Source organism: Thunnus albacares, chromosome 22, assembly GCF_914725855.1.
Source record: "Thunnus albacares chromosome 22, fThuAlb1.1, whole genome shotgun sequence".
NCBI classification, from domain to species: domain Eukaryota; kingdom Metazoa; phylum Chordata; class Actinopteri; order Scombriformes; family Scombridae; genus Thunnus; species Thunnus albacares.
In genome coordinates, this window is record NC_058127.1 from 3,788,796 (window position 1) to 3,806,708 (window position 17,913).

General features: G+C 36.7%; 1 protein-coding gene across 1 annotated transcript; it reads left to right on the forward strand.

The window, feature by feature from the left end:
* Positions 1 to 5,593: 5,593 nt before the first annotated feature.
* On the forward strand, positions 5,594 to 16,757 carry LOC122974128 (erythroid membrane-associated protein-like). The gene is made up of 6 exons (XM_044342041.1): positions 5,594 to 5,823; positions 9,891 to 10,244; positions 11,634 to 11,847; positions 13,069 to 13,133; positions 13,881 to 13,994; positions 15,612 to 16,757. Exons 1-6 carry the CDS (start codon positions 5,772 to 5,774, stop codon positions 16,316 to 16,318), a joined length of 1,506 nt encoding a protein of 501 aa, XP_044197976.1. The 5' UTR covers positions 5,594 to 5,771; the 3' UTR covers positions 16,319 to 16,757.
* The last annotated feature ends 1,156 nt before the right edge of the window (positions 16,758 to 17,913 follow it).

A 17,913-nucleotide genomic window follows, 5' to 3' on the forward strand; every position in this document is an offset into this window, starting at 1 on the left:
TGGATTGTGTATTCAAATGTTGTTTTCCAACACAAATGAAACACAAATTCCATTTGTTTCCAAAGCAGAATCAGGATTATCCAGCTCCACAGTGACCCAGAACTCCACATATCAAAGTTTAACGGAGCAGGAGATTCTTTGTTCACCCATCCAGGTAAGACTGAAGGTATTTCTGGACTCCAGCAGCAACTTTGTCTTTATTTTACTAATTACTCTTTAGAAGGGATCTCAAACTTCCCATGTTACACCTTCATACGCTCCTCTTACTGTGAATGCAAGTGCTGTCCATCAAAAGTTCATCAGGGAATTAAAGACTCAGTACAAAGGTCCAGGCTCGATCTTTCCCTTTACACAAGTTACACTAGTGAACATGCAATTTGCATATTTTCATAGTCTTTGTCCTCAAGCTTGGAGATTCATTCTTAACTTTGGAAACACAAGCTGTGGTAAAATATTCAAAACTCAAAGTTCATTTACTTACATTTTTAAAGCATATTTCATGGTCTTCTGCAGTGAATGAGACTTGCTCAGATGTCTTCACGTGGCCTAAATTGTGTACTTGTGTCATGTGATGAAACATGAGCATGTTCCACCCACTGAAGAAGGCCTGGCTTATGAGCAAAAGCTCAGGGAAGAGCTGAGTAAATTATTCTGAGTTTAGAATATTTTACAACAGATATTGTATTTTCTGTCTTACAGAAGCAGAAGAGGAGACACCTGAAGTTGCGCTGTACTGACAGAAGAAATGACAATTTATGAACTTGTACTTGTCAATTTTTGAAGTTTTTACTTTTTGAAATTTTACTTTCATTACAAATTGCAAACAAGACAAACATGTACTCTACTATCATCCTACATCTACATCAAACCTTTTACATTTGTATTTTGTTTTTTCTGTGACAAAGCAATAAATGTCCATTAAAACTGAATGAAATGGCCACAGACACGTGCACTTTCAAGAGGTTTAACCTGAATTTGAAACAAAGAATTGTAGATTTTGTATATTAAATAGGACATATAGTTATATGCAGCAAAGTTCATGTACACTCATTAGTCCAGATTTTTTTTAATCAGTTCAGCCAGTTTTAGATTAACTTAACTCACAGCATCAGTGTTTAATTTTATTATAGTGGAACAGAGAAACCACCTATTTGCTATATCTGTTCACACGTCTGAGCACACTGTTCACATGAAGAGCGCTGTTTTAAATAGACTCACTGTGGTCGACTAACAGCATGATAGTTTCACATCATCACAAAGCAAACAAAATAGGTTTAAGGCCACTCTGCAGCTCTTTTGCAGGTTCCTTGACTGGCTGATGGAAGAAGACACTGAACCTGGTTGAACCGTGAACCCTCCATGCAATATGTTGTTCTATGTTGTTTATTTATTTGGTTTCAGCAATAAAGTCACAAGTTGTTTAACCAAAGAGAAATAAAAAAAAAAAACTGCAACTGAATTCCTTGATAAATAATAGCTAGTGTTATAATTCTATTTTAACATAAATTACATCATTTTGTCATAGTGTCTGTAAATCTGTAAAGGTTTTGCAACAAGCTCCACTCATCAGAGGTAAAGTAGCAAACCTGAAAGTTTGTCTAATTTTTAATGAAGCTGAGCAAAGATGTTAAACGACCATCAGGCACAAACACATGTAATTTGGTCCATTTTTTTTAGTTCTTCTGAAAATGGAATCTCAGAAATATGCTCATTGCAGAGATGTTTTTTTGAGTTAAAAGAAGAAATGATCTAATTTTGCATGTTGTAAATCTATAGAGTGAAACCAGCCCAAGATTGTCAAGAGAAAAACACAAATTATACCTTGATAAAAGCCAAAACAAGATTGTATGAGTACAATGAAACAGATGCTGACATGATATTTGCTTAGAAAAGGTTAGAAAAACAAATGTTACAGACTCTGCCAGAATTCCCAAAAGGCTTCAAAGTTTTAGTGCATCTATTACATGAAAGTGCTGGATAGAACAAATAAATAGAGAAAAAAAGATTTTAACATGAAGATATTTGTCTAGAGGAAAGGTAAAGATGGTCAAATCACAAGGATCACACTTGCAATAATGAACGTCAGATAATTTCATTGCAATTTGCCATTTGGATTGTGTATTCAAATGTTGTTTTCCAACACAAATGAAACACAAATTCCATTTGTTTCCAAAGCAGAATCAGGATTATCCAGCTCCACAGTGACCCAGAACCCCACAGATCAAAGTTTAACGGAGCAGGAGATTCTTTATTCACCCATCCAGGTAAGACTGAAGGTATTTCTGGACTCCAGCAGCAAACTTCCCATGTTACACCTTCATATGCTCCTTTAACTGTGAATATGTCAAAAAGGGAATTTTTCAGTCTTTATCTAAAAAAAACAGTGCAGTGCAAAGCTCCAGGCTCAACCTTATCTTTAGAAAAGTATTAATGCCCACTTGGTTGTGACTAAGGGTGGAGCCGAATCCAAATACAGTATTTGGAAAAGCACAGATAGTAGGTTTTACAAAAATGTGTTTCATACAAATATTTTTAAAAGTATTTGTTTTGGGGGAAAAAAACAGAAACATGTCAAATAACAGCACGCAGATCAGGACTCGTAGCGTAGCGACCAGGTTACATCACAGTCTCCGTCTCTCTCCTCTGCTCCACTCTGGATGTATAAATAGCTGCAGGTCTGAGTGTCTGGTGAAGCTGAGCCCTTCTGACTGAGTGGTCAGCGCAGTTGTCCTTGGTCTGGGTGACTAGGGTAAAATAGTTTATTGAAGACATATATTTTAACACTTTAATATCCTAAAATTACAAATGTAATAAAAGCAAAACCAGGATTTTTTTATCTATTTACACTTTTATTCAAATACAAATAAAAAATACAATTAATCTTGCTGCCACAAAAAATACAGAGACAAATACAAATATTGGCCTCTAGGCACATCCCTAGTACTGTATTTAATGGAGTTTTAGTGTTTGTGAATGTGCTGCACAGCTTTGGCCACTAGGTGGAACTTTTGAGTAAGTCGAATGAATTTTAAAGCACAAGTAGTAGAAAGTCATGCTGGTCTTACACCTGCTTACCTCCCTGTATGACCTGATAGTCAGTGGTGGAAAGTAACCAAGTACATTTATTCAAGTATTGTACATAAGGACAATTTTGAGGTACTTGTACTTTACTTGAGTGTTTCCATGTGATGCTACTTTCTACATTTCAGAGGGAAATATTGTACTTTCTACTCCACTACATTTATTTGACAGCTTTAGTTACTTTTCAGATGAAGATTTGACACAATGGATAATATAACAAGCTTTTAAAATACAACACATTGTTAAAGATGAAACCAGTGGTTTCCAACCTTTTTGGCTTTTGACGTCTTACAAAAAGCAGTGTGTAGTCGGGGTCACATTTCACATGTCTATGAGTTGTTAACAGCTCCACCAAATAGTGATTTTTCCCTCTAAACTTCTCACATGCTTTCATTTCAATAAATGTTCAAATGATCCAATATTTCAGCAAAAATCAAAGATTAGAGAAAAAGTCCAAAAACTGAAAACAGATTTGTGTATCAGAACTTTGTTTTTTCTTCTTTCCTCTCCCATTAATCATCTCACCACCCCTCAGATTTATCTGCTGACCCTTTGGAGGGGCCCGACCCCTAGGTTGGGAACCACTGGACTAAACTAGCTAACTGTATATAAAGTAGTGTAAACTAGCTCCACCTCCAGCAGCTACAACAGTAACATGCTGCTCTAACACTGATGCTTCACTATTAATAATCTAATGATGTCATATATAATAATATATCAGTCAGAGGGACCAAACCACTACTTTTACTGCAATACTTTAACTACATCAGGCTCATAATACTTATGTACTTTTACTGCAATACTTTAACTACATCAAGCTCATAATACTTATGTACTTTTACTGCAATACTTTAACTACATCAAGCTCATAATACTTATGTACTTTTACTGCAATACTTTAACTACATCAAGCTCATAATACTTATGTACTTTTACTGCAATACTTAACTACATCAAGCTCATAATACTTATGTACTTTCACTGCAATACTTTAACTACATCAAGCTCATAATACTTATGTACTTTTACTGCAATATTTTAACTACATCAAGCTCATAATACTTATGTACTTTTACTGCAATACTTTAACTACATCAAGCTCATAATACTTATGTACTTTTACTGTAGTAGGATTTTTCATGCAGGACTTTTACTTGTTATGGAGTATTTTTAAATTCCTTTAATGGTACTTTTACTGAAGTAAAGGATCTGAATACTTTTTCTACCACTGCACATATCCAACTCTCACAAAACTACATAAAATAAAATGTCTTAAGTCTTAACGTCTTAATGAAGCAACTAGAATAATCTATAATAATCTAATAATTACCTCAAATATTAATAATTAATATAAAAAAACAAAAAACTAATGAATAGCTATGATGACAGTATGTTTTTTAATGACTTGATAGAGATTATTGCCTCAACTGGATCAACTGGTTATGATTGTTGCTGCATTGACTACTGTATGAAGGTATTAAACAACTAATTCTGATTAAAACAATAATAATAATAGTAAATTTTAAAAAAGGTAATAATTCAGATTTCAGAAGTTGCAATAAACGTGGTCATGGAGGCATATTTATTGTAATAAATGCGACTGGAGTCATAAATGGCTTAAGAAAGTGCTGGGAATGTATTTCTCAGCTGGTCATCAGCAGTTGCGTGATGCAGGCGATGTTCACAGTTGATGGAGCAGATTTTATCACTCACAGGAAATCAGCCCTTGTGTCGCAGACTGATTCTCTGCTCTGCATAACAACATTGCTCTTTTTTTCTATTGCAAAACTCGTCACGTTTTGTCTGCTTTATGTTATGTCTGCAACAGCTGCCTGAGACTTCTGCTCTGCGCACCTCCGACACTACCATATTTGTCTAAGACTTCTTGTTATGTTAAAGTCAATAGCAGAAAGTGGGAAACTGCACACTTCCAAAGAAAACACTGTGTCACACACACACACACACACACACACACACACACACACACACACACACAATAAAAACATAACATTTTCCAGTCCCAGACTTTGGTTCCTGACATTTAGTTTACAACATCACAAATAAACATGTGAATGTTTATTGTGGTTATAATCATCTTATTTGTGGTATGCTTAATTTACGTTTTTTAATATATCAGGATACATTACTGAGGAGTTAATTTGTCCAAAATCTTTGTTTCTGTTGATTAAGAACGACACAGTCAACTCTTACTGAGTATATTTTTGCCTCATTATGCTGTTTTATAAAATGTGAAGGCAACTGAGTTAAAGATTTTGCTCCAATAAAAGCTGCAAAACCTTCAACTGCATTCAGGGTGATAGTGGCACTGTTCAATTTTATAATATTACACTGTATATATACATACATACATACATACATATTGATTGTTCTATATGTGTTCAGCTACAGCGTTTGTCATTATGAATGAAGATACGTCAGCGCGCTGAGGTAGGAAGAAGAAAAATATGAGTTTTTACAGCTGTTCCTGAACGCAGCACCATGTTGTCAAATCGAAAGTTGAGAAATGAATGAAGTTCAGTCTGAGTGAGACTCTGCTGAGCGAGTTTTAACAGCCGCGTGAGTCTACAGAGACGTGCTGGGGTTTCTCTGAAAACTTTTTTTCTTTGTTTTTTTGTTTTATTTTTGTTTGTTTTTCAGCAGGAAAAATCCTAAACTTACATTTTCAAGTGATGTTCCATCATCGTCTTGTCTTCGGTGCCGCCTTGCTGTCTTGCTGTACAGGTATGTGAAGTTTGTAAGACAGTTGCAGGAAACCTATTTTTTTAAAAAACAGATTTAAAACATTTTAAATTTCTGTCTCTCTTTCTGCGGGTTTATTTAAAGTTACTCGGTGTTTGTTTTGCCTCGATTTTAGAGCAAATTTCTGCGTATTTTAACCAGCCTGTTATTGCAAAATACAGTAAGTTATAAATACCATAAGTAGGACATGACATCATTTCCTGCACTCGAGCACACGGTCACAAAGTCAGACAGTAAAACACTGCGTCACACTTTGATAAATGATGATAAAAAATGAGTCTCATATTATTGTTGTTATCAGAGTAATTCAAATATTATCAAGCTGATAAAGAAGCCGCACGTGTTTTCAGAAACAAACGAGTATTTATTTTGGCTTTTGTCTTGGGGTTTTTTTTCTCTTGAATACCAAAGATGTTTTAATCTCTGCTGATGTGGAGTTCACAAAAAGAAAACTGTGCCAGAATATAACGTACTAACAATATATTACAATCCCTACGATCTCTTAATTGGTACTATTACCCTGCTAATACTACAGTAGTACTGCTACTATTCTGCTGCTGTGAATATTGTCAACTTAATGAGGTGGAAAACGAAAATCTATAGTACTTTGTTTTCCTTTATCTTGCTTTTTGAGCCAAAAAAAGTTCCAAAAAAGTCCCAGATTCATATTTGATAAGAATTGAGGACGGGGCTTTAATTAAATACCATGTTGTCAATGTTTTTGTGTTTTTCTGAAGGTTGTAACAGGAAGAGAAAAATAACTGTTGATAGATAAAAGCCACAAACATTATATGCATCTTAGACTATTCATGACCTGAATGAGACATACTGACATGCATTGATGCATATATAGATTTAGTTTTTAGTATATTTATACTTGTATATTATGATTATACTTGACACATATCTCCTGAGATCTTATAGTATTTTTCAGTTTTGCATTGAGGTCCATATACAGTATGGTGCTGTTAGGTGTTGGTGGTTAAAGGCCACATATACATTTTACATCAAACATTTACAAAGTGTGGCCTCGTTTACCTCATTATCTGATATGTTATCCATTGACAGTGACTTTAAGTGCCACTAGTAAAGTAGTTTGAGATGGAAACGTGACTGATGTTATGCCATTTATGTTCTCTCGTCTAGTGTATGTTACTGTTGATTATACTGGCTTGTGCCACTTATCAGAGGAATATTGATTTTTATTGACACATGATGCTGCTTATCAGCTCTGCAGATGCTGTGTGTGACTTATGAACAGTTTATCACTCCTATTTCACCAGCAGATACCAGCATTGTTTTAGCGCCATATGTAGGGCTGTAACTAACAATTATTTTCTTTATCGATTAATCTGCTATAATTTCTTAGACCTAAATGTCACAAATGTCCAAAATCTAAAGATTTCAGGTCTCCCTTGAAAAAGAGATTCTTAATCCCAATGAGACTCTCCTGGTTAAATCAAGGTTCAATAAATATAAAGTAAAATTAGTGTAACAGCTGAACTGTGAGTATTGGAGGAAGGTGGTGGAGGAGGAGTTACCACTAGTTAACAATCCAGTAGTTCTCCATTAAAACACTGTAAAGCAGCTATAACACTGGCGAAGTGGAAATTTTTTGACATGCTTGACTTGTAAAATATGAGAAACTGCTGACTCTCAGCCTACTGTTGCACAGGCTGATGAAATTCCTTTTTCCTTCCTGACGAACCTGTTTTCTTGAAAAAGTGTGGTTGGTTGTATTTACATGAGTATCGACACCGTTACGGGGAGTCTCACACTTATGAATGGTGGTGTTTTAACTGAAGAAAAGCTTGAGTCACAAACAGCACTTCCAATTTTTCACAGTTGAAAGTTTCAGACTCGCCCACACATTCGTGCAATATAATACAAACAATTAATTATGCTGCAGGCTCCTGTCAGTCCAGTTAAGAGTTGAGAAAGAACAAAGGAAGTGAATTGTGTAATTCGCCCCCAGGAGGAGTTTAATAAGGAGATGTGTCTTCCTGTGTGGGTTTGTGTATATCACTTATAATTCACAGCACTAATTCATAACTATTAATGATGTGTAACATGAAAAATAACAGTTATAGTATGATGCAAGATTTCTTTCCTGTGCACAGTTTCAGAGCATATTTGGCCACTACACATTTTGCATAATCTTTGAGTTGTGACCAGTTCAACCAAAAATGGTTTCATTTAAATAATTTTAAAATGCTTAAGGAGCTGAAAATACACTCAGCATTGTGCTATTTCAACAGCCAGATTAAAATGAGCTGCAGTACAATCTTTGGCCACAACATAGGAGGCACTGGGATTGTGGCGCCATTTCAATATTTACAGACAGGAGAAATTTGAGTCTTGAGATCTTTCCTGTGCAGTGGGGGTATATAACGGTATTTTTATGTATAGTACATCTTTGCCTCATTATTCCTAAGATTTACACCCAGTTTATTAGCTACAGCTAGCTAAAACGAATGCAGCCCTGCAGCAATCCTACCTTAATGTTCAATTTTTGCTGAATCAGCTGTTCCTGTTATAATAGTCATGGTGACTGGTCAGAATGTGTTGGTATTTGTGTTTTATTAACAATATCATATCAGAACAGATGTCTACGCCTGTTACCACCACTATAACAGGGCCCTAAGTCACTAGTTAGACTCTTCTCCTCTGCAGTTCCCCGGTGGTGGAACGAGTTACCAAACTCTGTTCGATCTGCAGAGTCCCTCTCAATCTTTAAGAAAAGACTAAAGACCAATCTCTTTTGTGAACAACTCTGCACTTGATGAACTGTAGGGAGAGAAAAAACAAAAAACGAGCAAAAAAAAAAAAACCTGCTTCTATGCACTCTAATCATTGCCTTGTTGTGCTGCCTGTTGGCATCTACGTCCTATCGGGCCCAAACTTAAGCTTTATGGCACTTACTGGTGTTGTTGTCTCCTGACTAGATCCCTGCTTGTGTTGTATCAGTCTCATATGTACGTCACTTTGGATAAAAGCGTCTGCTAAATGAAAAATGTAAATGTGTAGCCATTCAAAATGTGCTGCAAAACCGAGTGCAAAGTGGAAATTCATTAGGTTAGTTACACTATTACACCCAGTCCAGTTTTTTGCGACTTGGGCTTTTTTTACTGTGTAACTGATTATTCCAACTTATATTATCAATAAAATATACATTATGTTACATAGTTAGGTTAAAAGATGTTTGAATATAACATTATATGATATAAAGTAACCTCCATCATCGTATTGACACATTAGCATCAGATCTCTTGAAGTTTTTCACAGCTATAGCAACTTAAAGTATGCAAGTTGTGAGCTAGTTAATGCTGTATGTAACTTTGAGGCCAAAAGCCCCTTTTAAACAGCCTGTTCAAGGTGGGAATGTTGCACCGTCATTCTGCCTCACCTTTCTGTATAAAACGTACGAACACGGAAGAGGGGGCATTGTTGTTCCACCATTAAGCCGATAGCGGAGGTAATCACTTTGCCGATCAGCGTTTGTGTAAAAGGGTGAGCCGGCATGGTGGGACAACACACTCTAAACGCCAACGCTGTTGTGTTACACATCATGCCTCTGATTCCAGATCACCACCATGCTATCTAAACTCACACACGCAGGTGGCATTATGCCGGCTTTGTTTGGTTCAGTGTAACAAAGTAAAAGCCAGCATAACAAGGGGTCTTCTTTACGGCAATATTGAGGGATCTCTGTTTAAAAGGGGCTAAAGGTCGTCTCTTTAATCCGATATCTGAGGTGGTTGAGATCATTTCACTTTATATGACCTAAAATATATGGACATGTGTTCCTAACTTTGAGAAATGTATAGTAGGCTGTGTGAACTGATCAGGACCCAGACTTTTTACTATAGCAAGCAATATCAACCAGAAGTTGAGACACAAAAATTGGAAATGGAACAAGAGAAAACGGGGGTGGTTGTATAACGTCAACACTGAAAGGTGTATCCAATATTTTGTCCACCTTGTCTCACTTTGTGTTAGAAACAACACAGAGTATAACACAATACCTAATGTTTAATGTCTGTCTCCAGGTGAATCCTTGGTTAATGGTCCAACAGAGACGGTCCTGGCCTTTGCTGGAGGAGATGTCATCTTGCCCTGCGGCTTCGACATCAATGCCAATGATGACTTTCCAACAGTCGAGTGGTCCAAGGAGGGCCTGGAGTCAAACGTCATCTTCCTGTACCGAGACGGCTGCGAAACGTACGAGATGAAGAATCCTGCCTTCGAGTACAGGACGAGCCTCATCACCAAAGAACTGAAAAATGGAAACATTTCATTAAGGATCTCCAATGTGCAGTTGTCCGACACAGGAAAATACCAATGCATGAGGCTGTGGAATAACCCTAACACCCAGGACATTACAACGCTGGAGCTTGTTGTGGGTACGTCCTAAGTTAATTTAAATACAGTAAAGGTTTCGTTGTTGCGTCATAGTTAAACCACCTTAAACCTGCCTGTCTTATACATGGAGTAGTGTCCATTTACGAGTGCTGCACAGGCCTGAACGATTACTCCAATTCAGCTCAATTCCTTAATTAAATGTTTGTTTGTATAGGTAAATGAAAGTATATAGCATGAACCAGTAGCACATACCACAGCATTTATAGCCTAAGCTAGTTTGTAATACCCGTCCAAAACCAAGTATTGTGTGTGTATCCAAAGCCTGACACATCGTATTTCTCTGTGCTGTAGACCTCCATTGTTTTCCAAAAGCTCTTAAAAATGAGCCACAGCACTGGGTGACATGTTGCTTCATCATGACGAGTTTGGTCACATGAGTTTGTTTAGAAACGGCTCCAAAGACTAATAACAGTGATCATGTTTTCAGTCTGAAAAGTCACAGTTCTGTGTAAAGCATAGTTTTTTTGGACAACAACGTAGTTTTACAGCACAGAGGAAACAATATATCGGCCTTTGGATACACACACAATAGTCAGATTTATTTTTGATTTGGCTCTGCATATGAGATTTGTTGACAGTAACAAAAATATGGAAAACCGTCAGACAAATCTTTTAATGTAGCTCTGTCGAATTCGTCCCAGAGTTTTGATTGGAACAGATTAACATGACCAGATGGAGGTGTTAGGAGAAGAATTTGTTGTTGTTTAGGTAAGAAACATGTGATCATCAAGCTTACAATTCTGTTGCGTGCACCAGTAACAACAAGCAAAGACAAAATATTACACTGTGTAGAAGCCTGATAAAAGACTCAACACTGGGTTCTTCTCTGGTTCCATCTTCTCAATTGTGAGAATTTGCTGATTTTCTCAGTCTTATATTGTTTTTAATTGAATATCATTGGGCTTTGGACTGTTAATTGGACAAAAAATACAATCAAAGATGCATTTTATACTGTTTATACATTGAAGAACCTCCATCAAAACACTGGCTATGATTATTGAATTACAAGATATGGGTTGGGGATCACAGTCATGACCTACATGGAGCATCAAAGATTTGATCAGCGAGTAAACTTTCATATTGTGTTTTTAACCCCAATTGGCTCTTTAGTTAAGCAACTCTCTGTAACCTCACCCAGAGGAATGTGTCACTTTGCCAACATAGTAGGTGTGGTTTCCTTGAAGCCTGTTTCATGTTATTAATGGAAAATTCTTTGAAGTTTTGTGATTTCACCGTATGTTGAACTCTGATGATTTTACATCTCACAGCACACAGATAGTACGACCCGTTTAATGGAACAGTCATTAAGACTGACACGAATGTTGGATGGAATTCAAAGATCACACCTTGTGTAATTATTGATTTTAAAGGTGCTGCTTCCGAGCCGAAACTCTCAATTGTTTCAGCTGAGAGCGGAGAAGTGACTCTTCAGTGTGAGGCGAACTGTTGGCAGCCGGAGCCAGAGATAACGTTTCTGGACGATCAGGGAAACAACATCAGCGCTGAAGACCCCAAAAGAGATCAAAACACCAGTGGATGTTACACTGTGAGAAGGAGGGTGACGCTGCAGACTGCTACCAACAGGTTCAAACTCAGTTCACTCAAAACTTTGATCTCCTGATTTTTTTATCTAGAGCTGTCATCAAGCAGCTGTCATTTGGTCAAAACAAAAGCCCAACACATTCGCTCAATCCACTGCAATCTACTACCAATGGCTGTAGACTCGTAGTCTTGTTTGGATTCATTTTGAAAGTTAAGTAGTCATTTATTTGACTCACAATTTTAAAACACATATTTAAGTGTCCAAAAAAGGATCAAAAAAGAATCATTTTCAACCATAAGGGACATTCAAAGATGGAAAAGTGCAGGTCAAAAAACAGACCTTACATCATCAGTGTGATGAAGCATCACTGACTATGTTTACATGCACACTTATATTCCACTGTTATTCCAAATATGAAACAAATCCAAATTTGGTACGGGTCATGTAAACAGTGGGTTCCCTTTGGATATTCCAAATGAAGCATTTTCTGATTAAGACGTGGGATATGCTGATATTATTCGGGTTGTAGGAGCATTCTTTGGACATGTATACAGCACGTTCAGGATACGTGTCTCAGTTGGGGTTTTTACCGCAGTTTGAGACACACAGCCTGTTTACAGTCATCTCTGTGAGTTGTAAACAAACCAACTAGCCAACAGTTTGCAAGGCTGGGGTTGAGATGCATGCCTGAAAGAAAAGCCCACATTTCTGGTCAGAAGGAGAAACACACCTATTTTCAAACATATTGAAAGACTTGGATATCAACAGGTTCTGCAATTATCACAACGTCAACCTTTTTCAAGAAGGTGGTTGAGTGGGAGGAAAGAGGGAGGCTGTGTTCACACAGTAGAACAAGTCTGCCACTGGTGGAAAACTTTGAAAAAATCCTATTTTGATCAGAGTAAACACAGCTGCATGTAAAGAGGAATATTAATGGAATATTTGTTTTCATAAGCAATGTAAACAGCTTAGTAGGAATACTCTCCTATTTGGAAAAAGGGCAAAAAACGGAATATTTTGTGCATGTAAACGTAGTCAGTGATGATGTAGGTTCTCTTGTGCTTATATCAAATATACTGGAATATTAAACACATTAGACCATGTGTGCAGATCATTTTTTCCAAAGGAAGGACTGCAGTTTAATATGTGGATTGAATCATGTGTGCGGTCAGAGTGACTTTTTTTTTTTTCCATAATAAATCGCTGCATGTATGATTTATAAACTAAACTTAAAACTCTAATCTCTTGTCTTTTGATCACAGGGTCACCTGCAGAGTTCACCAGCCAAATATCAGCCAGACCAGGGACACAGTGATTTCCATACCAGGTATACTGAAGCTTTAACAACACACCTGTAACAGCTGGATTACCAAAACCCTACATTCACATTTACACTTTGAACATGCAGCTGCCATTGCTTTTTTGTTGTTTCACTGTAGGGTTCGGGCAATATTTACTATAACTACTGTATGTAAGTGGATTTAAAAAATATAATTTGTTGTAGCACCATTTTATTTTTTATTTCTTTAATTATGGGACAGTTGCTGGCAGCTGTCTTTACAGAGATCATCGTATTTGTCCTATAAGTAATATTTCTTGATAGCTGTGTTGTGGCTGGCGAGATAAAAAGCTGATAATAGAGAAGAAGCCTATTTTATACTAAACCTAATTTTGACGTCATCATTTATTACCATTAAGACATTATTTAGGCAAAACATATTGGTTATTAGTGCACTTTTTAATACTTTTGGAGTATTTTCATCTTATTTCAGTAACTTTAACATACTGAGATTTTTCTTGCTAAGATATCATTTTCATATTTGACTGTCACACATTTTGACTCATTGCCCTGTATTACTGTATGAAGCCATCTCTTTGAAATTCATCAAATTTCACTTACAGCATTTGACCAACTCTCTTAGATTTAGGGAGCAATGATTTATATATGTGTGATAGATAAATACATGCTCTCACCCAATAACATATTAGTCATGTCATCTCTTTATGGTGAACATAGTATTTATAAAATGTCAGATTATTTACTTACATCAGCATCGTGTTAATTGTCCTTCAGCTGGCTGCCTGAGGTCCTTCACTCTGATCACTGTCGTCACTGTCGGAGCATCTGTTTTACCTCTATTAGGTTGTGGATTAGCTGTTTTTATATGGAGGAGATGTCGCAAATCTGGTAAGTCACTAACACTAAAGACAATACAGTGTTTGTCAAAGAAACTCATTTGTCAATTACATAAGTGGTAAAACTGCAAATCTAGTGCATGTCTGGTTATACATTGACTAGTGGAGTGATCTTTCTCTTGTAGAAGTTTATGAGCCACTAAACGCCAGATCAGCTCCTCTCAAGGAAACATCAGTCACTGAAAGACATAAATAAAGTACGAAGCACAGCTGTTGGGTTTCTAAACATAATATAATTAATTCCTGATCTCCTCTTACCAGCAGGCTTTAACCAAACTTTAGATGCTGTGTGTAAATATTAGCAGAAATACTGAATGACACATGACTTCAACCTCTGTGTTCAGTGACGCAAATTTCAGATAAGTATTACAAAGAAGCTTCCTCAATCACGTGCTTCACGTGGGTCATGTTTGTTAATCTAATGATTCATTCTCCTCCCTACTGTATTCTGTTAAGCTGCTGGTGTTTTGTACTCAAACTCAAAAAAGAAACGCAGGAAGTGTTTAGTTTGACATCAGCAGTAAATTAACACGGCTAAGAGGAGCTGATCTGCAAACTGTTCTCCATTCATTCCATTTCTATTTTATTTGAGAATTCATGGTGACAAAAATAAAGGATAATTCCTCATTATTATTATTATTATTATTATTATTATTATTATTATTATTATTATTATTATTATTATTATTATTATTATTATTACAATTTACAATTTTGGTCTTATTGTCTTTGTTTTGGCCATGATTTTTATTAGTGATGATCAAATTGTTCTCATCAGTGTGATTGTTGAGATTTGGGAGCACAGCGGTGTTGCTACAACAAAGTCAGACAGAGAGAAAACACAAGCAGACAGATGGTAACCAAACCAGTTGGTAACAAGTCGCTGCAAGAAAAGAATGCAGCTTTGTAATAAGGCACCTGTGTTCGCAAATAAAATATACAAAGATGCACATTCCTAGTGGATGACTTTGCGATGGGAACACAATATTTGTGATGCCCAGAAGGGATAAATTAATTGCTACCACAATAACGTTCCAGAGTTGAAAAATCCTGTCTCAAAGTATGAACTACTGTGCAGTGTTTTGGCATCTGAAAATCCTTCAAACTCAAGAATCTGTACTGAAGCAGTGAATTTTATCTTCTCGTTCGTACCTGAAGCAACACTCATACACCAGTGCAGTCGTTGTGTTTTTTTATTGCTGAAAAAAAGAGAGTGAGTGCACCTGAAATGTTGGTGAAAATCCTTTATTGCACAGGAAAACTGTGTGGGCACAACTATGGCAAGTAGGTTAGGACAAAGTTGAAGCAGGAAGTCATCTGCAAACTGTGATCGATTGAGAGATACTTTTAGTGTTCGTCTTTGTTTTCTCCTCCAAATAAGTTTGTCTGACCTGTTTGTTTAAAGTAACTGATCTTCTGATTGTTTCTTGTCCGATCTTAATATTTTCTTCCCAGTGATCAACTTGGTGATTACAATGTTATCACAACTGACAGAACCTGTGGCTAAACCTAAGAAAATGAGCTCTAAGTTGTAATAAACTGGACTTATCCTTTGTCAAAAGATTAATGTGAGTACTAAGGGTGATTTTTTTTATTATTATTCACACAGCAGAGGGACGAAAACTGCCAGTGGCCAGGCAGGCATCAGATGAAAGTACAACGAGTGATGCCGAAAGTCAGTTGCTCCTGAAGCAGAGAGACATAGAGGACCAGCTGAGACGGGAGGTGGCTGACCTCAAATCGAAGCTTTGTGAGAAAGACAAGATCATCCTCAAACTACAGAACGACCGCAAATCTAGGTTAAGTACCGTCGTATGCCAGCACACCCAGCCAACGATTTTCTGCAGTCCTTCCAAATCCTCCCTGGAACCAAAAGCCTTCAGCCCGTCCTCTGACCTCAGCCCTAAAGCCATAAACTTACCCACCGACCACAATCCGAAACCAACGGCCTCAACCGACAGCAACCCTCCTTCTGTCAACTTACCTCAGAGCAAGGGAGCTAAACGTGACATCTCAAGGCAAGACAGCATCCCAGCACATGGCCGTCCAATTCAAAGAAAGTATCGCAAGAACAGCTGTCCAGCTAATTTGAACTATACATTGTTCAGTTCCTCTTCAGCCAGCACGTCAAAGGAAATGCCAGGTGCTGTCGATCGTTCAAACAGTGACTCTTGTGTTCAGCCCCGTCCAAACATTCCCAAGACTCAGCGCAGACATTCCTACAGTAACCGCTTCTCTCTCCTGGAACATGTGACGGAAGAAATGGAGCTGTTGGTGTCGGAAGAAAAAGAGCCCAAAGCAAATCACCAAGTGTGAAAGTTGGAATTCCGGCGACCATGGCAAATACGAGCAAAACGATCAGCACGGCTAGATACCACTAGCAGTGTGTGAGATATATGATTTTACGTAATTTGGGTGAATTTATGTTAAAACATTGTTGTTATTGAGAGTATAAGCTCTATTTTGTCATCCCTGTCATAAGCTAACCGGTTGCTGGCTCCAGCTTTCACTTACCGTGCAGACACGAGAGTGATATTGATCTTCTCATCTAACTCTAACAAAGTAACAAATAAGTGTATTTAAAAAATAAAATATTCCTTTAATGTTAACAGCTCTGTGAACTACTAACCTTGTATTCACTGCTTTGATGTTTCCGTTCTGCACCTCAGAGATATTACCTGTCAATCAAACAGTGTGGGTTTTTATTTAAGTGTAATTATTTGCATGTAATTAAAAAAACATATTACTGAAAGAACAAAAACACATAAAAGGGGACATTTCATTTTACTATCTACTGCCTTTTCACTGGAAAAACTGTCCCTCTTGTACTTTCACTCTTCTTTTATTGAAATAACTGGTATTGTCTTAAATATGCAACGAAACAATTGTAAATACTTGAGATGCAACAATTTTGCCAGTGTTTTTCACAAAAACAAAACAAAAAAAACTTTGAATCAATATCTGTGCATACTTTATTATTATTATTACTATCTTTATTATTATTACTTATTAAAGCATTATTACCATTGGTTTATTCAGAGTATATTTCTATGAAAATGACACTATAAATTCTTGGTGGTTGCACACCAGGAAAAGAAACGGGTGATGTGAAAAGTCCTTTTGTGTTACTGAAAATGTTCAATGAAAATGTTATATACTTACTAATATTTGTACAAACTCTGTAAATAGAAACATTTTTTAATTTGTTTTTTTTTTTAAAGCTGTCCTTTTGTATATCCACTTCACACTGTTGAAATAAAGCTCTTTGACCCAAAAAAGATAAAGACTACCCCCTAGTGGATTAAATATGACAATGCACTCTTTGTTAGCTTTTGTGTTGGATCTTAGGTGAAGGTTTTCATCCACCAGTAGTCAGCTTTTCAAAACTTTTCTGATAGTTTTTGATGAGGTTGAAGTAAAATCTAAGACCAAAAGAAAAAAATTTCAGAATTGAAATGTGAGATTTTGATCAGTAAAAATCATATTTTAAAATTTCATTTGGCAGTTTCTGCTTCAATGTTGTTTTATCATTTGGTATAATTTGGGATAAAATGACACAATGCAAGATGTTCAAATGCATCTTTGGTTATTGTTAAAAGGAACTGCAGCACTTTTGGTCACTTACTACGTGGTTTTGTCTTTAAAGCTGGACTGATCAATATTATTATATCATCAATACAGGAAATGACTCAGTGTAATGTGAAAGGTGTCACGCATGATGATCCCACGAAGAATTATCTTTTCCTCTCAATTCTACACAATCTTTTAGCATCTTTCAGCTCATTGTTTTGGTTTTATGGCCCCCAACTTAACCGTTTTGGTTCACTCTCAGCACTGTCATAGCTTTGTTTTGGGCCGCAGCAGGCAGTTGTCTTCAGAGAAAAAGCTCTAAAAAGCCACAGTACACTACC